Source organism: Sceloporus occidentalis, unplaced genomic scaffold (genome assembly GCF_023333645.1).
Source record: "Sceloporus occidentalis isolate IW3139 unplaced genomic scaffold, rSceOcc1.0.p SCAF_1, whole genome shotgun sequence".
NCBI lineage: Eukaryota > Metazoa > Chordata > Lepidosauria > Squamata > Phrynosomatidae > Sceloporus > Sceloporus occidentalis.
Genome location: NW_028316981.1, coordinates 56,421,817 through 56,443,674, shown reverse-complemented (window position 1 = coordinate 56,443,674; position 21,858 = coordinate 56,421,817). Strand labels below are relative to the sequence as shown.

The window sequence follows — 21,858 nt, the reverse complement described above, 5'->3', positions numbered from 1 at the left end:
TTAGTTCCTTCTCCCCCCCTCCCTCCCTCCCTCTCTCTCTCTCTCTCTCTGTCTGTGTGCGTGTGCATGTGTAAGAAAGAGTGTGTTATATCTGCTTGGCACTTCAGACTAGTTCTTCAGACTAGAGAAGCCAAAATAATTTTCTTTGTTTTGCTAGCATTGATGGTTTCTTCTTTACTTTTTTGTTTGTTTGCTTCTCATAAACTGGCAAAACAAAGAGGTTTCATATAGTACAAGTGAACCTTACCGTTCCAGATGTTATAGCTTCATTTATAACATTTTAAGAAGTAAATTAATTTGAAATTATTTTCTGGATAAACTACTTTTAATTTGTCAAATATGATACTTTTGTCCAAGCCAAGTGATAAACAATACATTTTATGTTCCTAAAGTATTAAAATGACTTTCAGTCTGTAAAGGAAGCTTGGTTTTCAAGATGCAGCTTCTCCAATTATAGAAGAACTATTACACTTCCACGACCATGCCCTTATAATCCTATTTTTAATTAGTGCCCTGGTATTGTACACGATTACACTAATAATAACTACTAACCTTACCCACACTAATACAATGGATGCACAAGAAGTAGAAATAATCTGAACAATTCTACCAGCAATTATTTTAGTACTAATTGCCCTCCCATCACTACGAATTCTCTACCTAATAGATGAAATCAATAACCCTCACCTAACAGTTAAAACACTCAGTCACCAGTGGTACTGAAGCTATGAATACACAGACTATGAAGACCTTACATTCGATTCATGCATAACACCAACTTCAGACCTAAATCCAGGAATATTCTGACTTTTAGAGGTTGATAACCGAATGGTCGTACCAATAGAAGCACTAATTTCGGCTGAAGACGTATTACATTCATGAGGAGTACTAGCTCTTGGTATTAAAACAGACGCAATCCCAGGCCGCCTAAACCAGACAACATTCATTACATCTCACCCAGGACTATTTTATGGTCAGTGCTCAGAAATTTGTAGCTCAAACCATAGTTTTATGCCAACTGTAGTAGAAGCTGTACCACTTCAACACTTCATCTACATCTATCTTATCCTCATGACTAAGAGTCTTTGTATAGCACTAGCCTTTTCAGCTAGAGAAGGGGAGCCCTCCCCCTCAGTGATATGCCACAAGTCAACCCATCCCCCTCCCACCCAAGCAGTGGAGGAGCCTTGCAGGCTGGGTGTTCGCCCATCCCCCTCCTACTCCACCGCCACCTGGTTTTCTCCTCAGGACAAAGCAGGGCAGTGGAGAAGCCTTGCAAGGCAAAGCATTTGCCCATCCTTCCCTTCCTCGACCCAGCCTTCTCCTTGGGAGAAAGCTGAACAGTGGAGGAGCCCTGCAAGGCAAGTGTCCTCCTCCTCCTCCTTCCCTTTGCCTGGCGGAGGAGCCTTGCAGGGTGAGCATTCATCCTTCCTCCTCTTCCTCTGCATGACCCTCTCCTCAGGAGGAGGCCAGGCTGTGGAGGAGCCTTGAAGTTGTTTCACATCCTTGCGAGCCACCCAAAATCCCTTGGTGGGCCGCATGCAACTCCCAGGCTGTATGTTGTGCAGGCCTGCTCTAAGTGGTGTCCATGGGGCAGGGCAGGCCATGAGCCATCAGCAGCTTGGTCCCGAGATACTTTCCAGGAAAAAAGAACATTTATAGCCAATGAACACAAACATGGTACAGATCTTTGGCAAATGGCGATGGTGGGGAAGATTGCTGATCCCACACATGAGCTACCTTACAGGCACTGTCTGGTACCACAAGCAGATCAAATTATCTGTAATGAATGCTGTTGCTACCCTTTCACTGTAGTATAGCTGATTCTGTTACCTGGCATCCCCAGGACTGCCACCATTGCTCTCCTCACTGGCCTCATTGATCTTTGAGCTGCAATTTGTTTTACAGAGATGGCATCAGTGGGCAGTGTCTCTGACTTAAGGATCCTTGAGACCTCAGGAAACAGAGTCCGATTGACATGGACAGGTGTCCCAGGAGCCACAGGATATAAGATTGTGCTACGCAATACCCAGGGTGAGTATCTAACGGAGAAAAGGCTAGTGGTTGGGTTAACTTAATTATGTGGGCCAACTGAACACCCAGGTGCATTCAGTTCTTAGGGTTCAAAGGATGAGCAAATAGCCATGCAGGGAAATAAAACCTCATTCATTGACAACAAAAAGAATTGCCCTACTCAGATACAGTTTATCAGTCAGTTCTAGATATTCTGTGATGTTTCTAAACTTAGCTGTACTCCATAGTTGCACAAGTAGAACAGCTGAAAATGTTCCCTTTTTAAAAAATTGAATTCTTGATTAGAAAGAGGATAGGATACCTGCAAAATAAATGCATGAATACCATACATGCACCCTGGGGCATGCGTATATGGTTCCTATGGTTTGTGTTACAGATGGCACGGAGAAGGTTCGGCGTATCCCAGGCTCACAGACAACCGAGGACCTAATTGATCTAAGAGAGGATGTCTCCTATGTGGTGCGTGTATCAGCTCTCATTGGCAATCGTGAGGGCAGTGCTGTTCCTCTCAACATCCGAATCCGTAAGTGTCACCTGGCCAAGCTAATTCTAGTGACATTGTTATTGCCACTTATTTACAACTGCCTCCGACACAGAGGCAACTTTGAAATGCATTAAAATTGCTGAAATGTATTCGTATTGCTCACATAACTTCTGCACATCTATTTATGCTTCATATTATTTTAAATAAGTATTGCTGAAACAGCCAAGAAACTGAACAAAGGAACTTTGTCCTGTGGCAATTCCATCATCACACTGTGGGTCCGAGGAGAGGGAAATTTATTTCTGGCTAGAACTTGGGAAGCTTACTTTTTTATGACTGGGGGATTTGGGGAGTTGTGGTCCAAAAAAGTACCTTTTCTCAGGCTCTGCTTCTGGCTCATAATGATTTTACTTGGGAGTTTATCACAGGGGAGCAATTTCTCTTAATTTTGAATGAAAAGAAAATGGGGCCAGAACGCATTCACATGAATTCACTAGTTCAGCAAATTTACGTGAATTCGAACTGCATTCGAACTAACTATCCATTGCCTGAAAATAGCTTGCCATTGCCCGAAATTGTGTGTGGCAGTCTATCACGCAATAACGTTAAACCCCATGGTTGCGTTCAGATTGCCATTGGATTATACTTCCAATTTCCCTTGTCTGATAAACTCCCTAGACTGTTGGGATGAAGAAAATGGAAGTATCCTGGGATATTACCCATTCTTTCCAATCACTTCACTTCACTTCTCTGCTGGAAAGAAGCAGATGATTACTTAACCAAGTTGATGCTGGTTTACTCATTTTAATCAAAAGGGCTCTGCAAGTTCTTCCAGGAAACCACACTCACCCACCAAATACAGTTATAAGTGCCAGTAAAACTGTAATATGAATACATCTGTTGGTCTTTAGAACTGGTGGGAGTCATGTGGCTCTCCAGATGTTATAGCATTACAACCTCCAGCATTCATAAATTAATCGCTATACCACCAGAAGTGCTGGGAGTTGCAGTTCAAGGTCTGGAGGGCTGCAGAATTCCCACGCCTGCTGTGGAACGAAGAACAACATTTGTTTTCACCAATTGATTTAAAATTCTTAGCAGCATTTGAAATAACATCATCTTTTAAGTTATAAATATATCCATGAGAAGAATGCAGATCTTCTGGGCATTTATAAAAATCAATCATTTACCAAGAGAAAGGAAGAGAGATCTTAACCCTTTTGAAAATGAGAAATCGGGAAAAAAGCACCACATTTTAAATTTCAACATCACATATACTGAAACATTCATAATATAGAATTTATTTATATTTCCCACCCAAATATGCCACTACCACTTAGGTCCACTACAAAATAGCATGGAGTGTTTGGGGTATTGATTGTTTAACATGATTAAACTGTAAAGGTTCATTTTAGGCCATTTCAAAAGATAATACAGTCCACCCTTGCCATACACAGGGGATCTGTTCCAGACCCCCACCTCCACCCCCACCCACCCCCCGTAAGGCAAAGAATTCCTTATAAGAGCTGTGATTAGTAAAGGAAAGCCTCTAATTAACCATAACTTCCTGTTTCAACAGAACCAGTAAACTTGTACTAGAAGAATAAAACAGACTATTAAAACCATTTTAAAACATGATATAATATCTGCACTTGTTATGAAGCTGGTAACCACAATTTCCTAGTTTGGGCAAAATGGGAGATTTCAGTTAAATAAAGATTTACAGTGGGTCCTTGATATCCGCTGGGGTTTGGTTCCAGGATCCCACAAGGATAACAAAATCCATGGATGCTCAAGACCCATTAAATACAATGGCATAGCAAAATGGTGTCCCTTATATAAAATGGCAAAATCAAGGTTTGCTATTTGGAATAGTTTTGAATAGTTTCAAGCCATGGATGTTTGAATAAATGGATAAAAAATCCAGGGATAAGGAGAGCCAACTCTACTACTTTGTAGGCTTGTGCCATGGCAAGAAGAGGTAATGGCAAAAGGGTTTTTACCGTATATACTCGACTATAAGTCAAGAAATTTATGCCCCAAAATTGACCCCCAAATCCTGGGTCGACTTATATACAGGTCAATACACTAATACTGGTTAGAAAGGTCCTGAGACAAGCACTCCTAGGATGCCCCAATCTTTGTGCCTCAAGGCCGGAATTCTTTTGTGTGTGTGTTTTTCCCAATCTGAATTGAAAGCCTTCTCTTCCCATCAGAGAAACACTCCTTTTAGCTCCACTTCCTTCCCTTCCCAGTCCAATCTGAAAGCGTTCTCTTCTCATCAAAGAAGCACCCCTTATAGCTCCACTTTCACTTCCCAATCCAATTTGAAAACCTTCTCTTCCCATCAAAGAAACACCCCATTCAACTCTCAATCCGATGTTAAAACTTCTCCTCCAGCACCAGGGAAGTGGTGTTAGGTGGCTGGGAGAGGTCCAGAGAAGAAGGAGGAGGATGTTTTCCCTTTCCATCCTTTGTTATAGCCCTCTAAATTTTACCTTTGACTTATCCACAGGTCATATCAAAATCCATGATTTTGGCCCGTTACAGACAGCTGAGAAGCGGCGGTCTGCTGCCGCTGCCAGTTGCAGCGTCTGGGAACCGCAGCAGCCAAACGGCGTGGTTCCCGGATGCTGCAGAGAAGGAGCGCAAAAATCGCACTCCTTCCTGGGCCCTGGAAGAGACGCCGCGAGGCTCTAGTCACGCACTCACGGCATCACTTCCGGGGCGCGACATGCACACGCAGAGCGTCCACTACATCAAGATGGCGGTGGCCATGTGGAACGGCCACCGCCATTTGTTATGGACTCAGTCCGTGGTAGGTTTAGGGGCGTCTGGAAGAGACACCCCTTTCTAACCCTAGCACGGACTGAGTCCGTCCTAGGGTGCCCATGTGTAATGGGCCTTTGACCCTGAAACATTCCCTTGACTTATACATGAGGTCAACTTGTACAGGAGTATATACAGTATATCATGGCTTGTTAAGCTAAGAAGTCATTGTCCAAACATACATTCTGTTGAGCCATTATGTATATTTCAGTTGCTTCAGTATTAACTATTATTATTTAATTATTTATCTAATTAATTAGATTTATCTTTTAAAATTACATTGTGATTCTTTTAACTGGGGCTTCCTTATTGGTTTGTATGTCTCATTCTGATACCTTTAGGCTTTTAAACCTGCTTTTAATTTTGTTTTCTTATACTCTGAGATTAATATTTAACTAATTTTAGACAGTGAGCCAGCTTGGACTTTTAATGAAATGCAAGAAATACATTTTAAATAGTATCAACCTATCCAAATAAATAAATATAAAGGAAAAATGTTAATTAAATTACTAAAAACCAAGGAGCTTATCGCTCCACTTAAATAACTTGTCTTACCTCATCTGAATGCAAGTCTAAATCAGGAGGTAGCCAGGACCTATCACAAGGATTTTGCCGCTAAAGCCATCGAGCAAATACAGCCTGGCTGCAGCCTGGATCCCAGGTGAGCTCCGGCTGCCATTTTTCCAGGTTGAAAAGCTCATGACTTTGAAATTAGGTTGCCAGAGCTGCAGCCAGACTGTACTCACCCTGTGGCTTTGGTGGCAAAATTTTTGCAGTAGGAGCCAGCTGCTTCTCAGTTTAGGCTTGAATTCTAATGAACTAAGATGGGTTATTTAAGCAGAGCCATAAGCTTTTAAAATAATAAAGTGTTCTGTTCAAAGGAAATTTGTTTCCTAGCTTTGCTATAATTTTGGCATCGACACTCAGAAGTCAGCCATCCAAGATGAAACTCCTTTTCTTTCCTCCATTAAGTGCTTGCAGGCTTTCCCTGTTCCTGCCAACTCCCATCCTACACAAGAGTTCAAGACCTTCTTGTAATTTAGCCAGGCTATTCTTGTAACTATAGGGCTTTTTTCCCCTTCCCTTGTGGCAGGGCCATCATTCATAGGCAGTGTGTCTAACCTGCGCATGGTGCCAGTGGGGCCAGGCCGTGTCCGGTTGTTGTGGACTCCCATCCCCAGGGCTACTGCTTACAGACTATTGATTGTCAACACCCAAGGTAAGGATTCATGTTTGTGTTTGTGCATATGGGTTTCTAGATTTCTGAAATGAAAGAATGGATTTATTCAGTGAAATGCTAGACTTTACTCCACTTAAGTGCTGGATGTTTTTTTTAAATGAGTGATATATCTGAAGTTACACATGAAGCAGTTTAAAGCCATTTTAAAACACGTAATACAGAATATATGATTTTACATATATAGTATCCACTTGGTCCTTAAGATCAAAATATTGAATTGGGAAGGATTGCAAGAATAGGTATGTCTTCAATGTACACCTAAGACTAAGTTGTTAGAGCATATGTAATATCAGGAGGGAAGTACTGCACGTTAGCTTACAGTTGTAAACTGCTTAGACACTACCTTAGGTGGTATGAAGCAGTATGTAAATGAAGCTTGTTTGTTTTGTTTGTTTGTGAGTGACACTATATTAAATGCCCAGCTCTGAATGCCTATGAAATGGATCTCAAGAACATGGCACAACTAGGTACTAAGATAACCAGATCCCATATTGTTTAGTATTTTATTTATTAACAACAATACCCTAAACCTGGCTCAATTACAAATAGTCAGCTAGTGCAATTCCTTTAGCAGATGTTTAAAGAAATGCTGGTAAGTCACCCCACTCAGAAGGCTAGGTGAAACATTCAGCACCAACTCTTACTTGTAAACCATCTTTAAGGGCAGCTCCACTTAAAGTTTAAAACTATAATCCTACCAGGAGATTAGTAGTGCCTGGGCCACTGTAAGAGCAATTCTACTTGAGACCACTGACATTTATGAGCATGGAAGAAAAGGCCTGGAGCCTCGTAGGGAAAAGAACTGAGGATGAGCAGAGTTGCTCTTCTGTTCTGGCAGCCATACCAAGATGGTTAAAACAATCCAGATTTGTGAGATGTGGAAGTTTCTTATGTCCAGCTATTTTGAAGAGGCAAGAATATTGTGTGCATACTGATGAATGTTCATTAAAGCTTGAGTAAAGTGACAGAGACTAATTCTGTTTTCTCTGCACATTTCTACAGATGGCTCTGAGGAGATAAGACAAATCCCTGGTGACCAAAATTTTTTTGAACTTCAAGACCTGAAGGATGGCATCACATACCTGGTGCGAATAACAACACTGTCAGACAGCCAAGAGAGCACACCAGCCACCCTTACTTTCCAAGTGGGTATGTTATTTTTGAGGGACTTCATTCTTCTTGGTCTTTCTAGCCTAGGCCACAAGTATCTTTATCCTTACCATTTTTACATTTTCAGGTATACAAGGGTATTATGGCTGTTAAAGACCTAATGCTTGGCTTGACTAAAGTAGTTTAACAGTATAATTATCACAAGTTTTGTTATGACCCTGCTGATGACCCTTCAGCAATGAAAGCCAGGATTTCTGTTCAGTACTAAGGTGACATATATGTGCTCTGAAGACATTCTTCGGAATTTGTTTCTTCCTGCCCATATGGAGAGCACTGAGATGGGAGACGCAAATAAACTTAGGAGTTCATCACACAGGGACAATTTGTGCAAAAGCGCAAAAATGCACAAATGGTTTTCATGCACAGTTGACAATAACGTGATAAAGGCACATTACCAATGCAGTAAAGAGGGTAGTACGTACATTTGGTTTTCACACAGATGTGTGAATATCCCAGTTACGGTTTGGAAATAGCAACTTTTGCGCATCTGCACATGAGTAGTAATTGCATCACTGGGATCCACGATAGGGTCCTGGAACCAAACCCCAGTGGATACCAAGGGTGCACTGTGCTCATCCTCATCATCCTCATTTTATCTATTTATTTCAATGACCTCCAACCCATCCCTGAATTTCCTGCCACATGCATAAAGGAACATAACAATACCAAAAGAAATAATCCAGAGCACGAAATGCTGCAACCCTCTTGTCAGCTGGCGTGTCTGTCACAAAGGAGAACTGGAGGTAAACTCACCCCAATAAACCATGGTAAATCCATCAACAAGCTCAAAATCAACGATTATCCCATGAATAAACCATGGTTAGCTTTCACACTATATAAATTGTGCAAATAAAGCGAATTCATGAATGAAGTGATAATGAATTCATGACATTTTCCCATGAATGCCCAAATGCTGGGTCATGTCTCTTTCTTATCAGATTAATAGCAGATTGCATGCAACGTTGTGTGAAAACCAATAGTGCAATAATGCTTAATTTGTGCAATAAACATGGGATCTACCCCCTTTTAATCTTCCAATTTTCCCCATGTGATAAACTCCTTAGCCGGTGATGTTAAGCAGGTCAGTTTTCCTCAGCTTCAGCTCTCTATCGACATTATGCAAGTAATAGTATTTCTTTACCTTCTACAGAAATAATATATATCAAGCACTCAGTTTTTCAAAATTAGAACATAATTGGGTCAATATAACACCTGTGTTTTATGAAAATAATGATTTCTGTGTTTTTAATCTTTTTTTTTAATTGCCATCACTCCCAATGTCACCTATTCTAGAACCTGCATCTGTGGGCCCCATCACCAACGTGGAGGCAACTGCAGTAGGACCCAATCAACTGCGAGTGACATGGAATCCAGTTGCTGGCGCAACAGGCTATAAGGTGACATGGCGGCCAAGAGATGGTAAGATTTTTGTCTGTCACAGATCCTTCTCTTTGTTGTGGTGTGGGCTAATGGGAAGGGGAGTGAGATGCAAGACTAGATTAGTGGGGTCATGTTTTCCTATATACTTATTTTTCTCCCCTCCTTTTTCATTTTCTAAAAGTTTGCATATTCACAATCATCAGAAAATTAGGCTATATCATATGTTTCCAGTCTTCTAATGTTACAGTTTGTGTTTCTTAAATGTAGCTAATAAAATCTGTGGAGTAGTAAACTAATTACTAATCAACCGCCCACATTTTGTAGTAATTTGACTCATAATGTATTGTTGAGTCTGTTAGCAGTATGATTCATGTGCTCCCCAGTAAAGAAAACTCTGTGGTTTGGAAGAAAGCAATTTGTCTCCATTCCCTGGGGATGTTGCATGCAGTGTGTTCCTCCCCCAAATGCACATCCTGTTGTTATTCGCATGCCCGGTTTGTCTCTTGCATTTCTTTGGACAGAAATGTCTCCTCCCTGTTATGCTAGGAAGACTCAGTGTTGTACAATATTTTGTTGCTCTTATGATAATTTGTGTCTCAGAAGGGCACAATCATTTACGTGCATAGAATAATTTTGTAGTATGCATTGAAGCAGTTAGTTGATTGGACATACAGCCTTTGGACTCTCACCTGGTACATGTGGCAAAAAGAGCTATACAGAGCTACTCCCTGGTAGCTATAAGCTGTACAAAAATCTTTGCTGTTACTGCTCTTTCTGCTTTCATCCCTGATTGTGAAGCCTATTGTTTCCAACTTGCTGTGCTCCTTTCTTCCCTCATCCCTAGGCCAAGAGATCTCACGAGTCCTGCCTGCTGATATAAACTCCTACACTATTGAGGGTCTGAGGCCTGGAGTGGTCTATATCATTGGGGTCTCAGCCTTGGTTGGCAGCAGAGAAGGGAATCCAATCACCACTACAGCTACAACAGGTGAGACCACTCTACTAGGCACTGCTCATGACTTGGCCCACTGAAGCACAATCTGGACAGCACCATTCTTAATGGTTTTTTTCTGCCCTTTGTATTGCAGCTTCTGGTCAAGTGGGTATGGTCACCAGCCTTAGAGTCCTTGAATCCAGGAACAATGTCATACGAGTCACGTGGGTTGGTGTGCCTGGGGCTACAGCGTACAGAGTGGTGTGGAGCCGGCGTGATGGTAAAATAGCTGTCTCACTTTACTACTTATTTGTCTTTCTATGAAACTTGAAATGATTAAGCTGCTGGAAAACCCTTATGACTGCCATTTGGTCTGTAAGGCAATAGCAATAGCACATACATTTCGATACCACTTATCAGTGTACCCAGCACTCTCTAAGTGGTTTACAATCTATAAACTAATTTAATCCAGAACAGCAAAGCTTCATTCCTGAGATTTCATGGGACATGTACCCATATCCATAGGTTGAATCCTTGTTTCCTTTTCAACAGCAGACACTGGGTTAGCACAGAAACACCTTCTTTGGAATTAGATGAAAAGAAAGATAGCATAGTGGTGACAATGAATTCCAAAACATGTTAATTTTCTGTGCTCTGTGTATTACCACATAGACATCTAAGAAATCTAAGTCCATAAAGCATTCTCTGGAGTTGCACTCTTTTTGTTTCTTTTTTCCAAATTGCATTTGTTGCAAGTATAGCTTCCCACATACTCAAGAGGGAAAAAACATAGTGCAGGAGCTCCTTCACCATCCACATTCTGCTGTGATATACTGGCAGCATCATGGCACTCTGGACTTGTCCTTCAAACCATCTCACAAAATGCCCACTGAGAAGATCTGTTTTCCTCTCCTCCATGCTTCTGACTGCTGAGCTCAACAAACAGGCTAGAGCTTCAGAGAGCGGGTAGCTGCTGGCATAGTCTCTAACCAAGTCCTGAACCAAATTTTGCCCCCCAAACAAGAGTTGAGAAGGAGATCGGATTTCACGTGGCCCCTCCAAGCTGCTATGGCGGTTCTTTCTGGTACCTCAGAGGAGTAGGAAAGAAAGCATGTCAGGGCCAAAGGGCATTCCCAGAGGGTCTGTGTATAATCCTCCCAGCCTTCATATACGACGAGTGCCTTCCATTTCACAATCATGGAAAAACAATAATAAACATTTAAAATATATCATCAGGAGTAGTGGCAAAGTGGAAATGTCCTTTCATATTAGTAAGTGTTGGATTTTTCAGAGGTTAGAGCTTTGTTGGAGCTCTCCAACACTATTAGTAGGGTTCCTCTGTTAATGATAGATGTATATAACCTTTGCCCTGTTTGAACTACTTGTTCCAGTCTGAAAAGAAGGAAAGGTAGAACTGAAATGAATTTAGGAAGTGGCACAGGGGTATTCTTAAGCAAATAAACTTGAACTCTAACTTGCAAAAAATAATATTTGTATTTTTATAATTTACACAATTTCATTGTTACTCATTTTCAATGTTATTGGAATTAAGAATTTTAGAGAAGGAGAAATCAATATGAAGCCATTGAATTTGTCTTAAGAAGGGCATAGTTAAACAATTTCATTATAAATTTGATTTTGATAAAGATTTCCTCAAATGTAAATTTCAGAAGCATTTTTGTCAGTGTGTATGAACTGTGAGATTTCGTTTTAGTTGTAACTAGAATTAGAATGTAATTACTTTCCTTCTAGGCAAAACTCCTTCAAAAGAGTGAGAAAACTGAGGGTTGGCCTATTTTAATGCTATTCTTGGATGCTTTCCAACTGACATTTTATTTTTTTAGGAATCAATAGGACAAGGACCATCTTTCAATGTTAGCCATATAGTGTTGCCTGTTAGTATGATCAACATTGACACTTTTCCTCTGTACCTGGGGGGAGTCTATATAGGTATCTTTTTAAACTTGAAAGGTAACAATTTCTTCTTTTGAAGGTGGACCTGAAAACACTGAATTGGTCTCGGGAAACACCAATTCTTTTGACTTGCTTAACCTGGAAGGAGGAGTTAGCTACACAGTGAAGGTCACAGCACTGATTGGCAACCGTGAAGGAGACCCTGTGTCCATCATTGTCACCACACGTAAGATAAATATATTTATATCTGTTATGTGTCCCATCTATATTCCACCCCTTTTTCCAAGGAGCTCTTGGATGGTTTTTCAACCTCAAATCTTTAAGCTGGGGTGGGCAGAGTTGGGGAGTGCAGAAAAGTGATGTTTGTGGTCTGCAATCCCCAAATTCCATTGGCTATGCTGGGGACTCTTAGAGTTATAGTCTCAAAAAAAACAAAAAAAAAAACAGCTGTGTTTTTAAGTTCTGAGAGGCTGAGAGTTTATGGTTTTTCTGAGGCTACCAGTCAATGTCATAGGCAGGTGAACTGAACTTTGAGCTTATACAATACTGCTTAGCCCAGTGCTGTTAAGGGCAGTTCACTGCTTTTTTGGGTGAGGGGAGAGGGAGGAGAAGCTCTCCCAAGTGTTAGTTCTATGCAGGAGCTTACAGGCTGAAAGCTTTAAATATGGACAGTTAACCAAAGTGGCTCAAAATAAAAAGGTGGAGAGATATGGTCGGATTTTGGCAATATTGTACAAAATATTGTACAAAAAGAATCTACAAGCCTTGGCTGTGGTCTGGATCTGAGGGATACACGACAGAGAAGAGTCAAAGATAAAACCAAGACTGCGGGCTTGCTGGACTGGTTGAATCGAAGTGTTGTTCACAGAGACAGAAAAGGAGAGTTGAAGGGTGGGCTTAGGAGGAAAGACAAGAAGCTCCGTCTTGAACATGTTGAGCTTCAAACACTGAAGGCGCATCCACTGCGAGACAGCTGTGAGGCAAGACGAAACTTGCTGTTCAAGCCTTGGAGAAAGGTCAGGGGCGGAAAGATACAGCTGGGTGTCATCGGCATACAGATGGTAGGAAAAGCCAAAAGAGCTAATGAGTTTTCCTAAGGACAGTGTGTAGAGAGAAAACAGAAGGGGACCCAGAACAGAGCCCTGGGGAACTCCAACAGATAAGGGAACAGGAGAAGAAGTCTGACCGCCAGCAACCACTGTGAAAGATCTGCCAGACAAGTAAGATCTAAACCAGTCAAGAACAGAGTCTGAGAACCCAAGGTCAGAAAGTATATTAACTAGAAGAGAGTGATCAACGGTGTCAAAGGCTGCAGACAGATCAAGAAGGATGAGAACAGAGTAAAGGCCATTATGCCAGCATAATGTAACCTCTGAGCACTGGACCAGCCTATCTAATTATTGAGAAGAGATTAACCACCAGGCAACAAAGTAGGAGACAGAAACTGTGAGCACAATGTTGGCATGAAGTAGTTGCAAGCTGCATCAATGAGGGGACTACTCACATCAATGAAATCACATATGCTCAAGGTATTAAGAGTCCAAACATGCTTCTGAAGTGCCTTATGGGATGAATCTAGATGTCTTCTTAATCATCCTCAGCAAAGTTCATGCTCTTCATCCAGGTTACTTCAGAGGAATGTTTTTCTGCAGTGCTTTCTCCTACCGAGTCATGATCAAGTGTCCTGTGCTCTTGTCCTTTGCTAATCCTTTCAGTTTTTCTTTTAGCAACAGTCCCAGTTCAGCCAGTTGGGAATCTACGTGTGATTGATTCTTCAGGAAGACGTATCCGAATAGAATGGAGCCCAGCACCTGGTAGCACAGGCTATCGGCTTACCTGGAGACTAGCCAGTGGTGAGTCTCTCTCAGATCTCCTCCTTGTCTTTCACTGATGCCAAACACACAGGAAATTAACTGCTTTTCTCACATGGTGCAGGTGGACCAGAGAATAGCCAGCTGCTGCCAGCCAACATCAACACATACAACATTGAAGATTTGCAGCCAGGAGGGCAATACGAAATTCGTATCACAAGCTTCACAGGCAACAGGGAGAGTGAAGCTGTGTCTATTGTTGCCAATACAGGTATCTCAGTCCTATCCACCTTATCGAAGGCCCGGTACAGATGAGAAGAAAGGCACGGCCAGAGTCCCTTTCTTCTCCGGATCGTTGCTGTGACAATGCCAAGGTGCCATTTCTGCCTTGCAGCATGAGTGTTACGTCACGCACGTGCCACGCTGTTTGGACATGGTGCATGTGTGATGTAATCAATATGCGTGCTCTGTGGACAGTGCCATGTAACGATGGCGCCGTCCACACAAACTAGGGCTTGGGAGTGTGTGGTTGCTGCATGCTCCCGACCCTTAGTATCACTGACGCCACGCCACTTCCCACCGGTATGTACTGGCCCTAAGATAGACCTGGTTATCCCAGACATAAAGCTCAATTATGATCAAAGGGCCTTGAGTGTCAACTGTTCATGCAGAGAATATACATTTCTGTTTTATAAAGCAGAGTCAGAAACCAATGTGACTCTCCAGTTTCTACTAGTGTCATCCCATGGACCATTAAGTTTATTCTATCCTGTTTCCATATGAATTTTTTCTTTTAAAAGCCAGTGCAAATATGTGTATTCTGTCTCCATGCTTATATCTCCTAATATGTGAATTTTTGTTCTTTTTCAAATGTACCCATTCTTACACACACACGCGCCATATATAGTGTGTGTGTGGGGGGGGGGGTCCAGCTTTCCCTAATATAAACATTAGAATGTATGCTTTACATGATGAACAAGAAGAACAGTGAATTCTGGTTCCTATATAAGGTTGGAGATGCAAATTGGATAAATTTGCATCAAAATGTTTTTTAAAAACCCTCTCATCTGTGGATTGCCTCAAACTAGGCCAGTAGTCCCCAAACTGTGCTCTTTAAGGGATTTTGGACTTCAGCTCCCAGAATTCCAGAATATTGGTCAACATGGCTGAGGATTCTGGGAGCTGAGGTCCAAAATCTCTTAAAGGGCAATATTTGGGGACCACTGGGCTAAGCCATGCTTGGAGTAAGGTTGCCTTCTGCTGGTGAAAGCAGCAAAATGCATTTCTTGGGAGAGGAAAGCTTGGGTTAGTGTTTTGCTGTCTTGATTACCCCTGGAGGTATGCTTACCTCCAGAGAGGTAAATTAGAGGAGCTATAATTTACCCTGACATGCGATGATAACATATATTTCTATGCTGTTGTTACAGGGCATTTGCTTTATGGGTTTTTCATCCCGCCACCCATAAGAGTTTATTCCATTTTCTGTTTTTCAACTCCATTTCTAAAGAAATATTATTTTTACATCTGTGTTTACAATTAGATGTTATATGTCCACCTACAGCATTGTTTATATGTTATTACTTATTTGTCATATGTCTGGTTTGTCTTTATAGAGTATGGTGCTCAAGTTGTGATGTATGCCTTTAATAAAGTATAAGGAGCCAGCTGTGTGTCTGTTGCTGTTATTCTGTCCATGCTGGTGTATAAACATCTTTGTAATGAAACCATTTTCCCACTTACACTTGTATAATTCAGTACTTATGACTCCTGCTGATTACCCTCATTGCGCATGGGCTTCTAAATGCCTTTCAGGAGAGTTAGTAAAGCCAGGGAGGATCAATTGCAATGATTAGCAGTGGTCATGAATATCAGCTCCCAGCTGCTTCTTTAGGTGAAGACAGAATTAAGCCTTTAATCTCAAAAACCAAAAGATCCATTTCCCCTTTTCCTTTTTTTCCCCCAGCTGCTGCAGGCCGTGTGACCAATTTCCAGGTGACAGACACTCAAAAGGATTCTGTGACATTGACCTGGACTCCAGTTCCTGGGGTCTCTGGCTATCTCCTCATATGGAAGTCTTTAAGAGGTAACAGGCCTGTAACCGATGTAGAATGACCAAGATGGGGCACTGGGGATTTGGCAGAGGATGTATTGTAAGTGTGCCATAGTCCCTTGAAACCCAGCTCCTGTACAAATGAAGAAACGGCTGAAGAAAGGCAGTCTTCAGTTTGGAAGGGCAGGCCTCATTTTGTTTGCCAACATTGCATATTTCATCTGTACTCTATGTTACCCAGGGCAGCATGCATAGTTCTCCCTCCCATCACCACCATGGTATCCTCAAAACAACCTGTGCAGTAGATTAGGCTGGAAGATAGTAACTGGGCAAGAACACTCAGAGAATTTGCCATGGGTTAGTGAGAATATGAATCAAAGTTCTAGTCCAGTCTTCTTAGCAGTTTGGCAAGAAGAGGTGGATGTTGCTGTATAAGGTAAAATACAGTACCATATGGTGTATCTCTGCTCACCACACAATTTGTGTGCACTACTCATGTTCCTCCTTTGTTTCAGATGGGAGAGAAGCACAAAGAACACTGCCTGGGTCAGCAACATCCCACCAAGTATCTGGGCTGCGCTTGGGTGAGAGATACACCTTTACTATCCGCCCACTGTTTGGGAGCATTACAGGTCCTGAGACTTCTCTTACTGACCGTACAGGTAAGGTTTTGTTTGGGTGATAGATATGAAGCCCTTCTTGTTTTAGTGCCCAGGGTCTCTATGAATCATCTTCCATGTCAGTTATCTTGGACTTGAGATGTGTGACATATTGTCCGGGAAAGCAGCCAAAGGGCTGATAAGGCAGCTAGTTCCCAAACAAACAAACCCCCTCCCAGCACAGCAAAGTCAGTGTAAGCTACACAGTCCTGGAGATTCACAGTAGTTCTACCAAAAGGGATTACCAAGAGAATTGTCAGACGGTCCGAGGTTCAGGGCAACAGATAGGCAGGTCGATAAAGCAGTCCAAGGTCAAGGTTTCCGGGTAGTCAAGACAAGAAGCCAAAGGAGCCAGAGACAGAGTCTTTCCTCTAAAAGAGTCAGATATCCACTGGCAAAGAACCACACATGCTCTAGGTGCTTAAGAAGGCAAGGAGACGGCCTTCAGCTGTGTCTGATTACAAAGACGCTTCTGATAAAGCCTCCGAGATCTTCGATGTCCCTCTCTTTCTGCTCGACGCTCATTGAAGGTAGGCACACTGCCCAGATCCTCCTCCGTGTCCACAGCCTCGGCACCAGGCAAACTTGACTGCTGAATCTCTGGAGGGGCCATAGACTCTGCTCCAGCAGAACTAGGGCCAGCCTCTGGCTCCTCCGTTACAGGTTCAAGCCCCAGGGGCTCTGGCTCCTCCATTACAGGTTCAGGTCCCAGGGGCTCTAGCTCATCCTCTGAGTCCTCCAAGCCATCCTCCAGGCTGGGCATGACACATATGTGGACTGGGATTGCTTTCTTCCTCCATTTCCTACCCATTGCCAAGGAGAGCATGTGGAGCCATGTTGCTTTTGTTTTTTGTCAGGTAGTTTCAGCTGGACCTTTGCCTTCAAAACTCTAAATCAGATTCATTTTGATAGTGTCAGAAGTAGAGACATATGAAGGCGGAGTTTTTCATCATTTGTCTATATTTCAAATAATAATAATAATAATAATAATAATAATAATAATAATTTATTTATACCCTGCTCTTGAGGGGACATGTTTTGTTCTACAACTGACCCATTGCACCTCTCATCCCAACTTATTTTTATTCTTTCTACAGTTTGTCGAGATGGCCGCAGTGACATTGTTTTTCTTGTACATACAACTCGAGACACTGCCTACAATGCAGAGGCTGTGAGAAGCTTTTTGTCCAACACTGTATCTTCACTGGGCCAACTGGGCCCTGGAGCCCACCAGGTAACAAATGACCTTTGGAATATGCCCTAGTTTGCAAGTGCTGTGTGTATAGCCACTTCTACAATAGCCACACCAAAGCTGCTCCACTTTACAAAATTTTTCCCATGTAATTTCTGGAAATATTCACATCCCCAGTGCAAACACTCATTTTATTAGGCTCATGGTAGTGAGGTGAAAACATATGAGATAGCAAAGCAAACTACTAACAAAACTGACTTTTACTTTGTGTACCTTCTATGTTGTCGTGCTTCAAGTGATCACTTGATTGTGCCCTGTGCTGATGGATGCCCTGTACCCAAGTTTCTCTGTATCAGAAAGATGAAATCTTTCCCTCACATACTTCCTGTCTTGCTTCCACTCTTCCTCACATGTAGCTTCCTTTTTCATATACAGTTGGCCCTCTGTATCCATGGATTCCTTTTCCACAGATTCAACCATCCACAGATTTAAAATAGTCAAAAAACATATAAAATGCAAACCTTGATTTTGCTTTTTTATATTAGAGACGCCATTTCATTATGCCATTGTATACCGTGGTACTTGAGTATCCATGAACTTTGGTTTCCATGGGGGAGGGGGGGCTGGAACCAAACCCCAGCAGATAACCAAGGGGCCACTGTAGCAGATTTGGTCTGTTTCCTCAGGTAGGCATTGTGGTTTACAGCTACAGAGGCCTCCCATTTCTTCTGCTCAACCGCTCTAGTGACTTAGCAACTGTCCTGCAGAATATCCGCTCTTTACGCTATGAGGAGCCAAGTGGCAATGCTGTTGGTAAGGAGGCTCTGACCAGGGGGAGACTGGTTAGATTTGTTTGAGGAATAGGAAGGGAATTACTGGGGTGGGGGTGGGGTAATTGTAAGGACATGGAAGGCCATTCTTCCCATTGAAACCTGCCATGTGATCATGGAACTGGCCGGTCAGAGGCTATAATAAGGCCTAAAGTGAGCAATGTACTAGCTCATAAATGCTGCTGCTATGGTAGTAGTTCTCTTGATAATTTTATATATACTTCTGTTTCTCTGAATATGTATTTGTACTTCATTTGTGCTATACAGGAGCAGCTATTAATTTTGCCAAGAACTACATGCTCAGTCCAAGTGCAGGGCGCAGAACTGGTGTACCAGGAACCCTGGTGATAATGACAGATGGGCCATCTGGTGATGATGCCATTGGACCATCTAGAGAGGTTAAGGCTGCAGGTGAGACAAGCCACTGGAATCCAGAGTGGGGAAAAGAAAAAAGAAGACAGGGCATCACTTGTGTGCATTTTGCAACAATGTGAAGGGCCTACCTTAAGTGCTAGTTGGTGGCTGCCTCCATAATGCCTCTGCTTCCGTTTTATTTATGTCTTTGCTATTATTATTATTATTATTATTATTATTATATTTATATAGCGTTGTAGATTTGTTGAGCCAGGAGGTATCAAAGCATCAAACCAAATACACTGTGACCTTAAGTGGGCTGGGAACATTACCAGTTGTCCACCTTTTTGGCTTGTTGGAAGCCGAAAGAATGCATACTGGCTAAACAATGCTTATTGAGCAGCTCTGGCTGACGCTTGCCTTTGAAAAACTGAGCTGAGCTGCCCATATCATGAGTATTTTCCCGTCATTTGTCATGGTCCATTATCAGAGAGTTCTCCACATAAAACCCTTCCATTTATTTGCTTCCTCTGCCCTTTGCAGGGATCCAGGTGCTGGCAGTGGGCATGGATGGGGCCAATCGTGAGCAGCTGCGCCAGCTGGTAACCAGTGAAGATCCACGCAATGTTTTCTTTGTGAGAGACTCAAAGAGTTTGCCAGAGGTGGAAGAGGGGCTTGCCAGTGCCCTCTGCAGGTTATCAGTCACAGAAGGGGTAAGGGTTTGCTTGTGGGGTGCATGAAAGTCATTGTCATTATTTTTTAAAATGGAGTCAAGCAGTGGAGGAAAATGAATGAAGCACTGGTTGTGGAAGAGTACATGCTCCATGCATTTAATAGCACTTGTGCAACAGGAAGTATTATGAAGGGTAAATAGACAGTTGTTTCTCTAATTTAAACTGGCCTGAATTTTTCATAAGCATAGGATGAAAACATATAGGCATCCAGTGGGAATGATATATAATAAGCACACATGACCACTTGGAAAGGCAGTCATCTGTCACATCCTAGTGAAAAGAACTTTTGGTCACTTTCCTGCTCCATTAGATTTCTATTCACATGCAGGCATGTGGTAAATTCTCCTCACTTCTTGGCACAATATTACAAACAATTAGCTTACCCAGTGGTTACACAAGCACTGTAATAAATTGCCATTTGGCACATAGCTGTGGCTCCCAATGTAGATTGCACAATGTTGAAGGCTTGGATAGCAGCATTGTAGCTATTTTAATGGTGACTTTTTGTTCTCTTTTCCCCTCTCAGCCTAGACCAGAGCCATGTACAGTACAGTGTCCCAGGGTAAGTCACTGGCATCTACCTCTACTGTAAAACTACATAAAAATAAGTGGTCCCCCCCCCCCCCCAAGAATAACAGCTATTCCCTCAGGCCAGTCTTTGCTTACTTGGAGCCCTACAGATATGGTTGGCCAAAACTTCCATCATACCCTAGTCATTCTGACTGGGGATGATAGAGGCATGCTTAACACAAATCGAGGGTGCCAGGTTAGAAAGGTTGCATTGGGACATTATGAAAGGAAATGTTTTTGCTTATCAAAATTTCTCCCCACTTTAAATGCTCGAGCATTTGAACATGACTAGAAAATGGATGCAATCATAATGTCTTTGTGATGTGAAAACTGGCAGAAACTGAATCAGTTTAATTGCTGGGGAAATTGCTGGTAGCTTTTTTAGGCTTATATTTTAGATTCATGTTTCAAACACTGGAAGAGAACTCCAGAGTTCAGACTCTTAAGAGATGTGCATGATATATTCCATGTCAAAAGAACGTATGAAAGGGTTATGAGCCATTCCAGTCCATTTCTGCCTTCCCCCATCATCTGAGCATCCAGGATGTGTGAGAAAGAACACTGTGTATATAGTTTTTTGTGGGTTTTTCAGGCTGTGTGGCCACGTTCCAGAAGAGTTTATTCCTGACATTTTGCCAGTATCTGTGGCTGGCATCTTCATTCTCTGAAGATGCCAACCACAGATGTTGGCAAAATGTTAGGAATAAACTCTTCTAGAACATGGCCACATCGCCCAAAAAACCCCACAAAACACTATGGATGCTGGCAATGAAAGCCGTCGACTTCACTATGCATATGCTTACACACCTATATACTTATACATGTAGTTCTTCCATGAGAAGGCAGGACCTGGATCAATCACAGTACCATATCCCCCTACATAGATACATTACCCACACAGAGCCTTTTCTATGCCCAGCCAAATTGTAAGGAGCTTTCACTGAAGATCTTGGTAGCAATTGATTTGCCCACAATGCACATCAATGGCTAGAGTTGAGGCTAGTTTATATAGTCCCACTAATGTCTTCCTTCAGTGTGAGAGAAGGTTATGTAAATGTCCCTATATAAGAACCAGTTGGAGTCAATGGGAGATATGAGTTACAAGAGAACTGACCCTTTCTTGTCATGCCTGGTTGACTTTTTTTACCTATTGCAAGAAATCTCCCAAACCCAAAGCTACCTTTAAAATTACTTGTTTTGATTTTTTTAATGATAAACTTCCCTTATATTACTGATGTTGTGTAGCTTTTTCTTTTCATAAAGCTATCATCAAATTATTCTCTTGTTCTCCTACAGGGTGAAAAAGGCGAGCCTGGTGAGATTGTGAGTATCTGAGATTTAAGGAGGAAGAAGATTTCAGATGGCATTCCTTCAGGGCTGTTGTGGAATGCTGCAGTGGAAAGACCGTTAATCTCTCTGGTCATTTTTTTCAGGGACAGAAAGGACGCATGGGACTTCCCGGAACTCCTGGAAATCCGGTAATGTCAGCTCTTCTTTCAGATCCCTGAGCACTGTGGGTTGGAATAGAATTTATTTTGCTTGATACACCCCATTGCTTTGATTAGAGCCATTGTATTTGTACTCACATGTGGAAGACTTTGTCAGTACTTTTTAGACAGGTTATTGAGATGCAGTGGCTTAGTAGTTAAGACTCCAATTCTGATGATCGGGGG

At 42.1% G+C, this 21,858-nt stretch overlaps 1 protein-coding gene across 1 annotated transcript in view; it reads left to right on the top strand.

Annotated features, from left to right (window-relative positions):
- COL7A1 (collagen type VII alpha 1 chain) overlaps positions 1–21,858 on the top strand; it is a 198,980-nt gene that overhangs the window by 77,747 nt on the left and 99,375 nt on the right. Inside the window, exons 17-35 of the mRNA XM_089512980.1 lie at positions 1,909–2,034; positions 2,411–2,557; positions 6,441–6,566; positions 7,590–7,736; positions 9,051–9,176; positions 9,982–10,125; positions 10,226–10,351; positions 12,065–12,211; positions 13,713–13,838; positions 13,921–14,067; positions 15,760–15,879; positions 16,362–16,508; positions 17,603–17,739; positions 18,384–18,510; positions 18,795–18,938; positions 19,425–19,594; positions 20,142–20,177; positions 21,482–21,508; positions 21,619–21,663. Coding sequence (XP_089369106.1) covers positions 1,909–2,034; positions 2,411–2,557; positions 6,441–6,566; positions 7,590–7,736; positions 9,051–9,176; positions 9,982–10,125; positions 10,226–10,351; positions 12,065–12,211; positions 13,713–13,838; positions 13,921–14,067; positions 15,760–15,879; positions 16,362–16,508; positions 17,603–17,739; positions 18,384–18,510; positions 18,795–18,938; positions 19,425–19,594; positions 20,142–20,177; positions 21,482–21,508; positions 21,619–21,663 — 2,315 coding nt within the window. The remainder of the gene's footprint in view (positions 1–1,908; positions 2,035–2,410; positions 2,558–6,440; positions 6,567–7,589; positions 7,737–9,050; positions 9,177–9,981; positions 10,126–10,225; positions 10,352–12,064; positions 12,212–13,712; positions 13,839–13,920; positions 14,068–15,759; positions 15,880–16,361; positions 16,509–17,602; positions 17,740–18,383; positions 18,511–18,794; positions 18,939–19,424; positions 19,595–20,141; positions 20,178–21,481; positions 21,509–21,618; positions 21,664–21,858) is intronic.